The sequence below is a fragment of the Propithecus coquereli genome, unplaced genomic scaffold (assembly GCF_000956105.1).
Source record: "Propithecus coquereli isolate 6110/MARCELLA unplaced genomic scaffold, Pcoq_1.0 Scaffold173, whole genome shotgun sequence".
NCBI lineage: Eukaryota > Metazoa > Chordata > Mammalia > Primates > Indriidae > Propithecus > Propithecus coquereli.
Window position 1 is genome coordinate 4661451 of NW_012141969.1, and position 17069 is coordinate 4678519.

Here is a 17069-nt window from a genome sequence, read left to right on the forward strand (position 1 = left end):
CCCTCCCCCCCCCGCCCAACATCCAATAGATGTTATTCTTATATGTGCACTTATGTGTTGATCAGTTAATACCAATTTGATGGTGAATACATGTGGTGCTTGTCTTTCCATTCTTGGGATACCTCACTTAGTAGAATGTGTTCCAGCTCTATCCAGGAATATACAAGAGGTGCTATAAAGAACATTAACTGTACATAAATTGTCCTCCTCTGGTTAAGGGTATCCTGTGGCCGAATTGAGCTTCTGCCAGGGGAGACCATTTTGAACCCTGAGTCATAATTTAGTGGATGTGGGACTAAAGAATTCAAGTTACACACTCCCCCACCCTTGGCAGCAGGCGCTAGGTGGGCTGGGGCTCAGGCTGAGGGGCCAGTGGCTCCAGCACGGTGATGGTGGCCACCATGTAGGCCTCGCTGGCCTCACTGTAGGCTTGACACATGTAGACCCTGCATAGGTGGGCAATGTGCTGCTTGAAGGCTGTGCCCAGCACCATTTGCCAGGAAGCTCAGGTTGCTCTCCCTTCTCGCACCCAACAATGGGAAGCGGCTGCCCCAGGATCACGCATTTGAGCTTGGCCTGGGTGCCACTTACCACCAACACAGGCTGCTGGAAGTGCAGAAAGTATGGGGGACTCCCCAATCCCTCGAGCCTGCCTTCATCAATCAGCCACAGACAGCCTGCAGCAGCGTGGAGGAAGGGTGGAAAGCAGGTGCACCCCAGTGAGAGCTTTGATGGCAGGGCATATCAGAGATGGGATGCAGGGACCCCAGCTCTCCCCTGGCTGCCCACTCCCAGCTCACCTCCTTACCCTTGCCTGGAGCCACAGCTCTGCGGTGGTGGCAACAATTCCCCAGCCGGGATCTGCACGGGGCAGGGTGGGGAAGGCATCACTTTCTGGCCCCCCTGTGGACCTCCCACAGGGGCTCCATAATACTCCAACAGCATCGGGCACCAGAGGGACCATGTGGCTTCAAGCATGTGCCTGGGGGTGGTCAGTTGGTGGGTCCTCCCACCCCCAGTTTCCTCTTGACCGCATGGCAGCAGGCCATGCTCACTGGTCCCCCCTCCTGCTGGGGGAATCTAACTGTTTAACTAAAACAAAGTATACCATTAACTTATCCCAGGCATTTAAGATATTTTCAGGTCATTAAATAGGAAATGTCCAATCTTGAATCAAACTTAAAGAAATTGGACATTTCATACCCAATACATATGGGATCTTGTCTCATTTACCTGACCTTTGACAAAATAATTCCAGTTGTAAGACAGTATAATTCAAGGTTTCATTTAACAGCCACTTCTCACACCCCAGCATGTACATTAGATTACAATAAAACCGTTCTCTTTACACGTAGGTTCGTAACTGTAAGTTGACCATTCAGACAAAATTTTTCCCAAGGGACTTTTATAGATGGAACTTCTTTATGTTGCAACAGAACTCACAGATAACAAGCACAGACAATATATGAAGAATTCTCAACACAAAATGGCAGGGCCTTACCAAATGGTAACCACAAATTGAGAACCAAATTCTCTCAAAATCCAAAGGATATAAAATGATTCTTAGACAACAGGAAGGTCTGACAAGAATCAATGTTTCCCAATCTCTCCCTGGTTCCCTGGGAACTACAAATGAGCTCAGTCAAAACCAGGTTCCCTAATTCCACTCAACCTCTTGATTTCCACCCCCAGATTGGCACCTCAAAGCAAATCCAACAGAGAGGTCTGAACCTGCCCCCTCCCCGCCAAATGAGTGAAATCAGGGTCTTGGCATCCCAGGGAACTTTACTTACAAATGGCCCAGGCTGTCACAATGCTTCCCAAAGCTGTTTCCTTCCCCTCAACTCAGTTCAGATTGTGGTAGCTGGCAGCTGCCTCTACTTTGGGGTGGGGAGAGATGGGAGTTCCCCAGAGCTAAAACGTTCTTTGGCAGCTGCTGGGACTATCCCACACTCTCTCACCTCAAAAAGAAGCTGTTCATCCCAGTGAAGAATCATGGCTTGTCCCAGGGCTGCTTCCTGCATCTTCCAGCAGTCTCAGGGTGCTGTTCCACTAGGGAGCCAATGGGCCCACCCAGGGATGTTAAATCTGTTACCAAAAATTCAGCACTTGTCCCAGAGGCCACATCAGAAAAACGAGGACAAGTGGTTTGAGGAGAAGGAAAGAGATTTATTAATTTGCCAGCAAATGAGGAAAATGGCAGACTCATATCTCAAAGTACCATTTCCTAATTATTAGCAGAAATACAGAGTTTTTGAAGGGAGGCCATTCACCTTCAGGCAACTGCTATTCAGCTACAGTTGATGATTCTGATCTGTCCCATTTCCAGCAAAGACAATCTCATGACCTCTGCCCAGACCTGCGCCAGCCTGGATCCAGGCTAGACCATTCTCCTGAGCTATCTCCTGTAGCACAAAGAACAAAGGACATTCCCCTGCCTCTCCCAACCACTGGCCTCAGGCAGGGATGCAGGTTTTAGTTCCCCAAAAGGGTGAGAAGGTTTTAAAGAGACAGAAAACATTTCTGCTGTTTTTTTTTTTTTCCAGGCCATTTCCTCTGTAACATTGGTTGCTGGCACATGTTAACTGCTTGCTTCCTCCCCAGCACCCCTTGTTCTCACAGCAAATACTAACTCCAGACGCACTATTTCTTTGTCAAATAGGAGGAGATAACTCCAGAGTCTCATGGAGAATCGATGAGTTTGTTTTGCAGAAGGAATGAAGACCCCTGAAAAAGTTGTAACTCTCTGCTGATGCCCGTAATTCTGATTACTTGAGGTGCTATCCGAGGCTGAAAGTCACACAGTCTTCCCACTTTACTCCCCACCTCACATAAAAGCTCACTGCCTTATTTTTCTGAAAAGACAGAACTGAGAGATTTTCCTTCCTGTCTTCTCATTGTGGCCAAATTGAATAAATCTTTACCCCAAGCACTAGTGCCACAGTGTTTGGCTTTAGCTGCACATCAAGTACAGAAGTCTGAATTTGGGGTTCTACAACCTCATGTGGTATAAAATTTTATTAAGATCCACGATTAGCTACAGTTCATGCTGAAGAAAGGAATTTGGAAAACTTTGAATGTTTTAAATTGTTTAGTATTTACGTCCATACATTCCTGGTAATGAATAGTGTATTATATATAATTTTCATATAGTACTTTTTCTTCAGCAGCCATGTACTTTGCAAAGAAAAATCTAAGCTAGCCATTTGAAATGTGATGTGATGTGTGTGTGTGTGTGTGTGTGTCTGTTTTAGTATAAACGCAACTGAGTGATCAATATTAAAGATGTAAAATTTTCAATAATTCAAGTAGAGGACAAACGTATCAGTTCAACAAAGTAGAGACTGGAGAAAACAAAATACTAACTCTTTACTTTCATTTTTTTCCATACTTATTTTTATCTAAAAATAGTTGTTTTACCCAAAATATAGTATTCATAAGCAATTAGACTCAATGAATATAGAGTTTTCATAATTACCTGTTTTTTTTAATGTATGTCTGAATGAAACCTGAACTATAGCTTGTCTACTGCATGAAAATGAATAACAACCCATGTGAGTCAATTCAAAAGGAGCAAATTGTTATTTGCCAAAATATTTTCCCCAAATATAAATTATGCACAGCTTCTCAGCCATTGATTAGCCAATTAAAATATTATTAATTAGGACTCTCTTCAATTCCATTTAATTCTACATCTCACACACAGTATATTACCATCTCTCAAAAATTTATTTTGCCTAACTTGCTCATTTTCGATGTTGTTTTTTATTAAAAATCACATAATATAATTAAAAATAGTGTCTGTTTTGTCTGCGTCAGAACATTATTCAGAAGAGCCATGATCTGTAGTATAGTCTAATTATTTCCTTTCACTTTTCTTGGAATAAAATTAGACCAGGAAAGGAACACAAATGAAATAAAGAACTGTTTTAAAGTTCTTTAAAACAGAGAAGCCCCTTATATTCCAAATCTAGAGGCTGTGACAAGGGAAATGAAATTGTCTGACACATAGCAGACACTTGTCATTGTGAGCTATTCTAATAGTCACCTATATAAGTTCCTTCCTGCTCTTAATTTCATATATTGCAGTTGGCATGCTTACTTGGAATTATATTTTCCAGAAAGATGCCGAAGCCCATTGTCAAGTCTAAGAAGCCCTTACAGAAGATATTTTATTCCTCTTGTGAATCTAGTTAAATGTGCTCCTTAAATAGCATGGTTACATGCAAATTTATAAGATGACCAGCTGTTAATTACCTAGAAAGGAGAAACACAAACACTGAATTGGCAGGAAAGTTTTAATCTCAGCTCTGCCACTATTTAGCTGCATAACCTTAGACAAATCATGGACATCCTCCAGATACAAATAACTTCAATCTTAAAAAAGAGAAAAAAATAGAAAAAAGAAAGCATTGACCTAGACAGAAAATTTCCATGTTTTTTTCATAGATATTAAATACTATTTATTCTGTTTTCCTGGGTCTAGATGTTTTTTAATTTATTTGTTTGAACTGGTTGAACAATTTTATATTGTTAATATTTTGATGGCTAAACAGGCACACGGGAGTTAAACTAAAATTCTAACATGTTAAATTTCATACACTAAACAGAGATCATTAATCATTGTAGGTGATATTTGACTGCCATAATTATAGCATGAACCTAAACAGTAGGAATAATCACTGTTTTTTAAAATAATATTTTTATAAAGTAATTTAGAATAATTCAGAGAGATGAGCTAGGAGATTCAATGAAGGTAGAAGAAGACTCATAAAAAGATTTGTATACCTGCACTGAAATATTCAACTTTTTTCAACAAAATTTTAATACAGTCTTAATTGCATGCCTGGAAGATTATTCCATGGACATTTTGAAAAGGCAAAATATATTTAAATAACATAAATATGAAGTGATTGTTCAATAAAAATGCATGGTGTGTCATAGGACATCATCTCATCAATACTAGGAAGTTGTCCCTAGACTTTAGAAATCTTTATGGCAATGAGATCAACAATCTCTCTTTCCTTTTATCACCACCTTTTTCAGAACAGTTTCTATTAAAAAATTTGCCAACAGTTTGCTCTGCAAGTGAATGAAAACTTGCTCCTCTTTAAGTGTGAACATCACCCGAACTGTCATTAAGTTTGATCTTCATAGCAATATAAACTGTGGTCCTCAGCATCCCTTGCCAGAATTACAGAGGGAATAGCAGAAGGCAGTGGTGTGTGAAACAGTGTAATAGATTACAAGAGTCTCCTAGCCAGTCTCACTGCCTCCAGTTTCTTTCTCCAACCTGTAATCTACTCTCTGTTTTGGCACCAGAGATGCTTTCTAAAACAAAGATAAAATCAGATCCTGCCTATGCTTCCATTGGGTTCCTGCTTTTAATAATAATTATAATTATAAAATTCATTGTCCAACTCAATTTATCCACCCAACCCATTTTCCATCACTTGCAACAAATCATTCTCAGAATCAGCCATCCAAGTATCCATGAAATTTCATGCTTATCTATTTTCCTCATATTCCTAGAATCTTTTCCCAGGCACATCTCTTCCCCTGCTCAACTTCTTTGCTTTGTTAGCAAACTTCTACTCATCCTTCTCGACCAAACTTCTCTACTAATCAGTTATCCCTGTCTCTACTATCACACAGAAATGAATTATCCCTTTTACGCTAAAAATTGTCCTAATCTGTATGCTGTTTTGAAGAAATTAGTGAACATGTTCCAGGACACCACATATACTGGCAAAGGTTATGTTTTGCAAAGGGGCATCTTATGCAGGGCAAGGCTATCCCAGAACAAGGCTGCATTCACTGAATACGAGATGCATTTTTCTAATTAATATGAATGTGCCATATGTTCAGCAAGCTTTTCTCATCTACCTGGAGCAGGCACCTATAATTCAAATTCACACGAGTTTCTGTGTGAACTGGGCCAGCACCATGCAAGTTTGCCTTCTTAGCTGGAATACGATTCCATTAAGTGGTGCAGGGATCGTTCTCTTTCTGTGTGTTTGCTCACCCTGCCAAGAAAATTGGCTTTATAGTGTGGTGAATTAAACTGTGTTAAGAGTAATGAACAGGATATTATTATAAAACGAAATTATTGAAATCCAGCTTGAAGGTGGATAACTTCAAAATTTGCTATAGTCATTCTCCATAATCTGTACCTTCCTTCAAGAATGAGATGGTCCATAAAAATAATATCTATTTAGGAAAATAGGAATGACTGTTCCCTTATCTGCTATGTTTCATTTGAGGTGATATCCCCTGGAGCTAAAATGTTGGTAAACCAGACATGTGGAATCTTTACAGACTAAATGTACCATTGATAAGGAACCCAGAAGGGACCCCCCAAGAATAAATAACTACCAATCAGGTGTGAATTTCTCATTTTCAGATTTTCTTCTCATGTTTTCCTTGAAAAAGACTGTGATGCTTATTGTAGGACGAGGCTTTTACAGTTAATAGGTGGAAGGAGAGTGGCTGAAGTGGGAAAAGGCCTTTCAGTGTGGAGGGGGCTGACTTTGTGAGTATTTGTTATATTGACTGAGACGTCAAGGTTCATGTAACCTGCCTCCATATTGCTAGCGGCCATTATGAGGTAAATAAATGTTTCAAAGTATTTATAGGCCAGATGGGATTTCATCTTCTCTGTATTTTTTCCAGGAACTCAGGGGTGTGGCCCTGTAGGGAGAAGTGTAGTTACCCCCTCCCCCAAAAAGCAGTTGTGACAAATCGAATTAAAAAAAGTCAAAGAGCAAATGAAATGTGCCTTGACATTAAAAATCATGGAAAATAAAAAGAAACCATCCTCAAATAATACTTAGTCCCTCAAGCTATAAAGTTATCTTTCTTAAAACTCAAGTTAGTTTGCCTAAATATAAAATTGCATAAATATTTCAGCACAATATAATTTAATGTTTTACCTTCACATTCAATAAACAAGCAAAAATCAGTATTGTTAAATTCTGCACATTATTTATAATAAAGTTACACCTTTGTTGTAGAATATTTAAAAATGTACATAACAGAGACTGCCAGCTTAATCTCTGCATTAACAGACACAGGAAGACACAAAAGACTGAGGAGAATAAAATGATCCATAGTGCAAAGAGTCAGACAAGTGGCCCCACTTATTTATGCAAATATTTGGGAGATGGCCAGAGTGGCATTCAATATATTTAACAACCAATATGGAGTAGCCTTAGGTTAATTGTTCTAGACCAGGGGTCCCCAACCTATGGTGAGTTGTATAATTGTTTCATTGTATATTACAATGTAATTAATAATAATAGAAATAAAGTACACAATAAATATAATGAGCTTGAATCATCCTAAAACCATCCACTCCGCTCCAACTCTGATGCGTGGAAAAATTGTCTTCCATGAAAACGGTCCCTGGTGCCAAAAAGGTTGGGGACTGCTGGTTCTAGACCATAAACCAGCAAGATCTTGCAGGGTCCTCTTTGTGGGAGTGGGCACCTTCAGCTTGACTTGGCAAGGCTGAACCTCACTTTGTTATGTGGAGCTCTGGTGTGGGGCTGGACCAATTTTCTTAAGCAGCACAGAGATGTTGACTTCCATCCCTGCTTCCTCAACTCAGCAATACCTGCACTTTGGTCTCAATTTGTTGTGACTAAGGTATGTACACAGATGATAGGCCCGGAAGATAAATCTACCAGGGGGAAAGGAGGCTCTGGGTTGAATCAATAAAAAAGCTCAAGGGTTAGTGGACAAGGGCTGGTGATGCCACAGCAAGTGACTGCAACTGGGACTCACTCTTAACTCAGCCCCCAGGTCAAGGATCCCTGCTTGATGCCCCTGCTTCCCACATATAGATCAGCTAAACGATGCTGGGTGATTACACAGAGCAGATGTTCACGTGCTGGGCACCACAGTGAAGACAGAGCCCCAGGGTTGTATCAATGCATTCTTGTGTGCTTTGCAGTGTTTCTGTGCTTTGTAAAGGGATCCGTAAACTCTTCCTCCCAAAAGGTCCAATTCCTCAGGGAGCGGGCCCTCATTCTGCTTGGGGTTCCTCCATTTAATCTGCCCTGTTCCATATTACCGCAGAAATTTCTTTAAATTTCTGGAATTTGATAGCATCAGTTTTGGGGGCTTTCATAGGTTTTCCCCTAAGCTAAGAATTTCTATGAATATTATTGGAAGACTTGTAAAACTGTTTCTTACTTTCAAACAGTTGTTACATAAATCTTTTGATTTTGTATTTGAAAGTTCAAATCAAACAGCCACAGTGAAAGAAATGGCCTTTCCTTTGATAGCACTGTTAGTAGAAAAGTTTTTATTTTATACTTGGAAAGCTATCAAATAGAGGCCTAATTACTTTACAGTTTTAAACAGGTGGTTCTTAATGGCAAAGCAGTTATCCTACATTTAATAAGAACAGGCGATAACTAGGTGGGCTTGGATGTTTGATCATCTATTTAAGCGTCTAATTGTATTTTTCAATTTGATCGGTAATATAATTGAATGTGTAAATTAATAGATGTGTTTCCTCACATAAGTAATTGTAATCTAATGCAGTCCTTTAGGTTGAGGGTATTATTTCTCAATTGACAGTGATATATTTCAAGATTGTTGTTTTTTCCTAATGTTTTCTCTGACAAGGACAAAATATGTGTAATCAAAAGTCATGTTGTAATAAATTGAGATGTCAAGTTAAGTATAATTATATTTTGACTAATTATATTAAATTTATTTAAGCAAACATTAATATTCCAATAGACTAATTGAAACAATAAAATCAACCTTGTTACTGTGCTATTGAGAATTAACTCTAGTATTTTCTAAGGTTATATTATAAATTAATACAAAAAAGGGATTATGAAGCATTTGCTCAAACTACTGGTCAAGCCGGGCAAGGTGGCTCACACCTGTAATCTTAGCAATTTGTGGGGCCAAGGCAGGAGGATCACTTGAAGCCAGGAGTTCAAGACCAGCCTGAGCAAGAGTGAGACCCCGTCTCTACTAAAAACAGAGAAATTAGCCGGGTGTGGTGACGCATACCTGTAGTCCCAGCTACTTGGGAGGCTGAGGCAGGAGGATCACTGGAGCTCAGGAGTTTGAGGTTACAGTGAGCTATGATGATGCCATTGCACTCTAGCCCATGAGACAGAGCAAGACCCTGTCTCAAAAAACAAAACTGCTCGTCACATCATAGTTACTATTTTTCACAAATTTTATGTAGAAAGGAATTTAGTTAAATCCTGAGCTCCTTTAAAGGAGATAAAAAACAAGATTTAGCATTACTATATATAAAAAGGCTTTTATTTCCTCCTAAGTGATAATTATAAGTATAAAATTAAACTATATTTTACATATGTAATAGTCTATACTATTTTTAACACATAAATGATTCTATAGACACCAGGTAAAGGCAGTATCTCTTTCTAATTACCGTTAATTCATTGCATATTTACTCAATTTAGTGTACACATAACTGATACATTCAGGGCTATATCCTGGGAATTGTAAATTCCCTCCTCATGGCAGTGTCTTTCTGGAAGGGGTAATGCTTCAAAACCTTCTCTTTGTAGTCAGTTTCTCTCTCTCTCTCTCTTTCTCTCTCTCTCTCTCTCTCTCTTCATTATTTGTCTCCCTTTCTTCCCCCATGTCTCTTCCTTGATGGTTTTGAAGATGCAAGCTGCATGGACCCCATAGCCACAAGGATATAAATTCTTCCAACGACAACTTGAAGGAGTTTGGAAGCACATTCTTCCTCAGTTGAGTCTCTGAGGAGAACCCAGTTCTGGCTGATTCCTTAAACAAATGCTTGATAGACCCTAAGCAGAGAACTATCTAGATCATGCCTAGACCTCCGACACACAAAAATTATTATATGAGATGATAAACATGTGTTATGTTAAGCCATTCTAATATGGTTTGGATGTTTGTACCCTCCCAAATCTCATGTTGAAATTTCATCCCCATTGTTGAATGTGGTCCTGCTGGGAGGTGTTTGGGTCATGGGGGTGGATCCCTCATGAATAGCTTGGTGCCCTCCTCACGATAATGAGTCAGATCATTAGTTCACAAGAGCTGGTTGTTTACGAGTCTGGCACCACCTCCTCTCTCTTTTGCTCCTTCTCTTGCCATGTGACATGCCTGCTCCTCCTTCACCTTCCACTTTGATTGGAAGCCCTCATCATAAGCAGATGCTGGTGCCATGGTTCTCATACAGTCTGCAGAATTGTTAGCCAAATAAACTTTTCTTTATAGATTACCCAGCCTCAGGCATTTCTTTATAGCAGTGCAGGATGGACTAATACATACTCAGTGTGTGGTAATTTGTTACACAGCTATAGATAACTAACACAAATAGAGCCAGAGCAAGGTTAAATTTGTCTACACTCTGCTCCTCTGGGACTTCCCTATATTCAGCCATTATAAAATTTACCCACAACTCGTGTAACTCTGGATATTCTAGAGAATAAGATCTTTGCTTAGTAACTTGATGGCTGAAATTATCTATATTTCTAGAGGCTCCAGCTGCCTTCAAGTCACCTGGTACTCATTACTCCATTAAAGTGGCAACCCATGATGAACAAACAAACCATAATTCTGTTCTTACATTTTTGTTGGTAAAGATGATGGCACAGTAGCGCACGTGGATGTTAAAGGGAAGAAAGAATAGCTCCAGGTTTGAAGTTTCTTTCACGTCCAGGTAAACAGTAGGCATGGAGCAGAAGAACTCTTTGATGAAATCGGACTTAATTGCTAGCAAAACATGACACAGAGCTTATTAACATATAATTTTATAAGTGCTGTTCAAATAAAGCAGTTGTCTCAATTAATTATTAAAGTTTTGGGATCAATATAAAATGTTCAAATCATTAGCATTCAAGATTAGAAGATGATACATACGTATGTTAATGAGAGTACAGTGATCCCAGCTCAAGCTTGATATAACAAAATGCATCATTAAAGATTTCTTAATAAATAATTTCATTACAAATGGAATTTCACTACTGTTTAAAATTAACCTTGATATATGTAGCAAAGTGATCTTCCAAAAATCTTCAAATTGTTGTGGACTATGTAATGTTTCGCAAGGTATAATGAATAATTTCAACTGGAAATAAAGGACTGATTATCTATATATATAAATATATAAATATATAGATATTTTGTAGTTTTAAAACATTCCCACAAATTCTTTGATAATGCCTTAAATGTGGTGACATGGTGCTTGTTAGATCCTAACAAATAGTACACTAGAATGCAGCAGAAGTGAAACAGTGTGATTTCTGACACTAGATCAGAAACTGTAATGTAACTTCTGCCAGTTAGCTCTCTTTCTTGGCTCACTCTTCTTTAGAACTTACTGCAACCCCAGAAGCTTGAGCCACACAGAGAGGCCACGGGTAATTGTCTAGGCCAACAGCCCCAGCTGAAGTCCCAGGCAAAAGGCAGCATTAACCATCAGACATGTGAGTGAGGAAGCCTCGAGATAACTCAAGCCCCAGCTTCCATCTAACCCCTGAGCTAGAGTCACCCAGCTGAGCCCAGTCACCCCAGAAGTATGAGAGATAATCATCATTATTGATTTTTGTTGTTTTATGCCAGTACATTTGGGGTGGTTTGTTCTGCAGCTATGGATAAGCAGAACATTCCTATCTGTTTTCCTATCCATCATTCTACTCATCTTTCTTGACCTGTAGCTATTTAATACAACAAAGCAAATCTGTCATCTCCTTGTAATTCTAAACTTGGTGGTATCTGTCCCCTAAATATGTTTAAACAGTTTAGAATAAGCCAACAGAGACATAAAGGCCATATATCTAAATAAATGTTTTGTACTTTGGAGAGAACTAGACTCAGAAGTGACATGAGAGATGCAGGAAGAGTCCTCCAAAGGGTTGTCAACAGAAAAGGTAGAGGACCCACAATTCAGTCTCTCATCCAGCCAGTAATCCCCAGGGCTTGTCATTCTATCATGGTAACCACCCTCTGTTGAATATTTCATTTCAGTTTATGCCTTGCACATGAAAGTCAGACATTAAAACAAATAAGAACTTCTATTTAGATACTCACAGGTTCTTAAGGCCTCTGGGGCATGGGAACAGCCCTGAAGACTATCACATCCGCTGCTACGCACACTATCACTGTCAAAAGAAAATAGGAAAATAACATCAACAAGACAAATAAAACCCAAAAATAATTTCTTAGTTAAGCCTTATAGAGCCTCAAAAGTTATGGCTAACTACAATACAATATGAAAAAACCACAGATATTTTTCAAATATCATTTGATGTTCATATTGTTTGATAAATTAAAAAAATAGAAAGATCCAAAAAGGAAACTAACAAACATCCATATTTCCACTACTCTTTTTTTTTTAATTTGGTAAAAATAATTGCTTTTTACTTTCAAATACATTACTGTAGAGAAGAGGAAATTTGATAATAATAACAAGAAAAACCCTAATCCAGACACTCAAATTGTACATGGTCTCAATTTAGGATAAAACCCTAATCCAGAGCCTCAAATAGTAGGTGGTCTCAATTAAGACTAAACAGGTACTATCTCTAGAAGTGGTTATAGAATTTTCTTTCTTCAAAAAATTCCTTTCTCTGTGTTTATTGTTTCCACATTTGCTTCTTTCTTATAAAGGTGGAAAGAAATTTGGGCATTTGTTTAATCTCTGGTTGTGTTTCTGAAAATGAATTAGCAGATCACAGCCTGAAACAACTGCTTCCCTTGAAAGGTTCCAAGTCCTCCAGAACCCATCGATTTTCCCCATATTGCTCTTTTTTTGGTATTCATGATTATTTTGCTCAACACGTTGTCAATTAATATTTGGGTCATAGGTATTGATTGCCTGATTTTCGGTCTGAGAATACAAAACCCCATATTTTCTCACCTTGCCATCTACATTTACCTGACTTTGATGCTCCAAAAATATATTGACTATTTCCAAGTAAAGTTATTCTAAACATATCAATTCCTTTTCTCCATTTGATTTTTATGAATAACACCGTCTTTTCTTTACACCACATTCTTAATGAGGTTATTTACCACTTCTTATAATTATACTATGCTTTATACCTGTGAGTATAGGTATTCTGCTTAGCAGTGTAAATAATATATTTGTTAAAAAAGTAAAGAACATTTAATATTTTATGTAATTTGAGCATTTGATAGATAATTTAAGGCTCCCATAGACACAATAGATGGATATTTTAGCATATAAGGGAAACTATACAGAGTGGACAGAATAACAAAGAATGCTTATTATTTCTCTGTATACAGTTCCATTGCCATCTCTTCAATATTAAGAGTTCTGGGTGGAACACCTGATTAAAATCCACAGATAATCTCCAAATCTCATTTTGTTCAATACTTGCAATTGTTAGTCCTTCAATCATTTTTTATTATAATGAGTAGAAAAGCAGGCCAATTTGGGCTTCAAATCTTTTTTTTTCTTTTCTTTACCTATTTTGTTGGAAACAAGTAATGAAAGTGACTTTTGAAGAAATCAGAGTTGCCTCATCCCAAAAGAGACTCTCAAATCCAGAAAAATTGAGTTACTTACACTGTTTATGTTAAAGACTGATAGAAAACTTTGCAGACCTAGGAATTTGTATTGATTTGTTTATAAATCCAATGGTCATCATGATTACTAAAGATATCAGAAAATAATTGGATAAGATAATTTGGTTTGGGAAAATTCTATTTTACCTAATATTTCTGAGTCTAGAAAGTCAGCGATAAACCCAATTTTTTTTAACAAAACCAGTATCTTTGATGTCCCAAAGACATAATAGAAAATAACTTAACTCATTTACCTTTTTGTCACTCCCTGCACTTCAGTCTATGCTACCATTTTCCTAAATGCTCATAGATTATTACTGAAGTGATAGAAGAGGGAGCATGTTTAAAACCTTGGTCTTTGGGAAGAAAAGCATCAAAAAAGGGCTAAAATTATATGGAATACTGTAGATCAAGGAATGAAATGTTTCCTGCTGACCTAGTAGTGGGCTAGAGTCACGGAGTGGAACCTACTTTTGATGTGTGAAGGGGTAACATTTCTTTCATCTACAGTAGTCACCTGCAGCTCTTTTCAAGCTAAAATGATAAAATGACATTGGATTGGTTCTCTTCAGGGCATGAATAAATCAGCCCTAAAAGTGACTTCCTACTCAAGCCTATACCAAAAGGTTTAGGAAGATCTTTATCAGAAATTTTCATAAAGTTACTCCAGAGCAGGCATTCAGGACTATATTTAAACCAAACAGCACAATATCTGGTTCAAGTCTAGTTTTTATGCATCATGGGAAGGAATATGAAAGAATCAAGTTTTAGATTCATTCTGTAACTGGCCTCCCATTGAACAAATTTCAGAGAACCCCATATAATCCTCTCCATTAACTAACTCCTTGACCTTTCCAGTTGTTACAAGAAATGGTGGATTGTCTGCAAGACAAAGGAGCTGTGATTTTGAAGGCCCCAGGGCAGACTTCCTGACTCCAAAATTCACTATCCCCCACAACCTGTCCCCAGTGTCTGTAGCCCCTGGTGAGATACCCCATGAGCTGCCTGAAGGGAGGTGGAGCCTCCTTTAAAAGCCGATGATCTCTGTTAGCAGGAGACACGATTTGGGGCAGCTTCTCCCGTTCACTGGACAAGAAGTCTGTCATATTGAAAATTCCTTTCTTCCTTGGCAATCCTCATTGTCTAAATAATTGGGATCTTTGTGCAACGAGCAAGTGGACCTAGGCTAAAATTCTCTTGCGGTTTTGACAACAATTTTATCTTCCATATGTCCAGGAGTTCCTCTATAACGGGCCGTGTGGCCATCTAGAGGGCAGTAAAAATGGGATACTTGCTACTTTTTGTGCCAGTTTGTCCCCTGGGAAGTTGAGAACTGTCTAAAGCAAGGGGCCATAACCTGAGGTTCTAAGGACAGAGTGGATCTACAAATTTGAATGGGGAAAATATTCCATCTTGACTTCCACTCACTTTTAACAGCAATTTAAATCAAACCATAAGAGGATCAACTGTACCTATGCCTTGGTCACCAAAATCACAGGTTTATATCGAATTTCAGTTGTTGCACGTATCTTGAGATATCGTGTTCATCACTACTTTTAAAGTACGGTAGCTGTTAGCTCCACCATTAGATCTTATGCATAGTGTTAATAAAGAAGTGCATATTTTATTATGTTACATTACATTTTTGAAATATTTTGATAATCTATTATTAGTTTCCTCTGTGCCATAGACTGAATTATGTCACATTCAAATTTATATATGGAAGTCCTAACCCCTAATGTGATTGTATTTGGAAATAAGGAACATAAGGAGATAACTAAGTTTAAATGAGGTCATAAGGGTGGGGCCATGATCTGATAGGATTAGTCTCAGTATAAGAAGAGATACAGAAGAGCTTTCTCTCCCTCTTCCCCAACACTTGCATGAAGAAGAGATCATGTGAGCCCACAAAGAAATGGCAGGCAACTACAAACCAAGAGAAGAGCCCTCAGAATGAAACTTGCCTTGTGGCCTTTTGATCTTGGACTTCCCAGACTCCAAAACTGTGAGAAATAAATTTCTGTTGTTTAAGCCACCCAGTCTATGGCATTTCATTACGGCAGCCTGAGCAGACTAAGACATTCTTAATCTTTGCATCTTATTTTATGTGTTTAGGAAATACTATGCTTTGAAGTGCAATAGCCTTGAAGAGATTGCCAAAAAGCCTGATAGCACTTTTTAAAGTTAAGAAACTCTACTCTAGAACAAGAGGATCACGGTAGATTACTACTCTTATTATACCTGGCCTTCTATTCACTCTGCTTTCCTTAGAGACTTACTGCTATAGACTGAATGTCTGTGACTCCCCACCACCGGCACCCTTGCAAATTCATTTGTTGAAACCTAATCCCCAATGTGATGGTATTAGGAGATGATGTCTTTGTGAAGTGATTAAATCATGAGAGTATAGCCCTCGTGACTGGGGTTAGTGTCCTTATAAGAGAGACCCCAGAGAGTTCTATCACCCCTTTCTTCCATGTGAGGAAACAGCAAGGAGAATGACCTCTAGGAACCAGGAAGAGGACCCTCACCAAATACCAAATCTGCCAGTGCCTTGATCTTGGACTCCTCAGCCTCTAGAATTGTGAACAATAAATGTTTGTTGTTTAAGCCACTCAGTATATGGTATTTTTGTTACAGCAGCCATAACAGACTAAGACATGTACCTAATTCTAACTGTTCCTAATTATTTAGTATAGTAGCAGGAAGTATTTTTAAATCATGTCTCTCCAGAATCCAGATTTTGTTGGGGTTTTAGCAAGAGTCAGGATCCAGAAAATTATCTCTATCACGGCTTTCTTTCATTTTGTGACTGGCTTTAAGAACAAATTTCAATAACCCCTATGTGTTTTTTTTGAAATCCTCTCCCATCTTTTAGATTCTCAGGCCGGTTAGGGCATGATGACCAGAACCCTGAATCTTTTAATTAATTACTTGAACTTTCTGAGTTGTTTCCCAGAAATGGCAGAATTTCTGGAAGTCAAGGAGCTGAGATTCTGAAGCCTCCTTGGTAGACTTACTGATATCAAAACTTGCCACCCCCTACAACCTGCCCCAATGCACACAGCCCCTCTTAAAAAGCCTGTACTCTCCATTAGTCAGGGAGATGCATTTGAGGCTGATTCTGATTCCCTGTTCTCCTGACAGATGTGCTTCATATTAAAAATTACTTTCTTCCTTGGCAATCCTTGTTATCTCAATAATTGGCTCTTTGTGTGGCAAGCAACTAGACCTAGGCTGAAACTCCCTTGTAGTTTCAATAACAATTTCAGTGGCTATTCTGAGCCAAGCTATTCTGGGATACAGGGATGAATGATGAAGCCCCTAAACTCATGGAGCATACAGTCTGCAATGAAATGTAGGTTTCTGAGACATAATTACAAAGTGGAATGATAAATGCTTTATCACCTTTTCAACCTTAATTCATATGCTCCTATGCATACCCCTACCCATTGCTTCTGGAATTCCCTCTTTGAATGTTCCTATGCTCATAGGAAAGTTCTACTTCT

General features: G+C 38.6%; 1 protein-coding gene across 1 annotated transcript in view; it reads right to left on the minus strand.

Moving 5' to 3' along the window:
* Window positions 1-17069, minus strand: part of CFAP47 (cilia and flagella associated protein 47) — a 573852-nt gene that overhangs the window by 241194 nt on the left and 315589 nt on the right. Inside the window, exons 37-38 of the mRNA XM_012642083.1 lie at window positions 12061-12131; window positions 10598-10743 (exon numbers count right to left, since the gene is read on the minus strand). Coding sequence (XP_012497537.1) covers window positions 10598-10743; window positions 12061-12131 — 217 coding nt within the window. The remainder of the gene's footprint in view (window positions 1-10597; window positions 10744-12060; window positions 12132-17069) is intronic.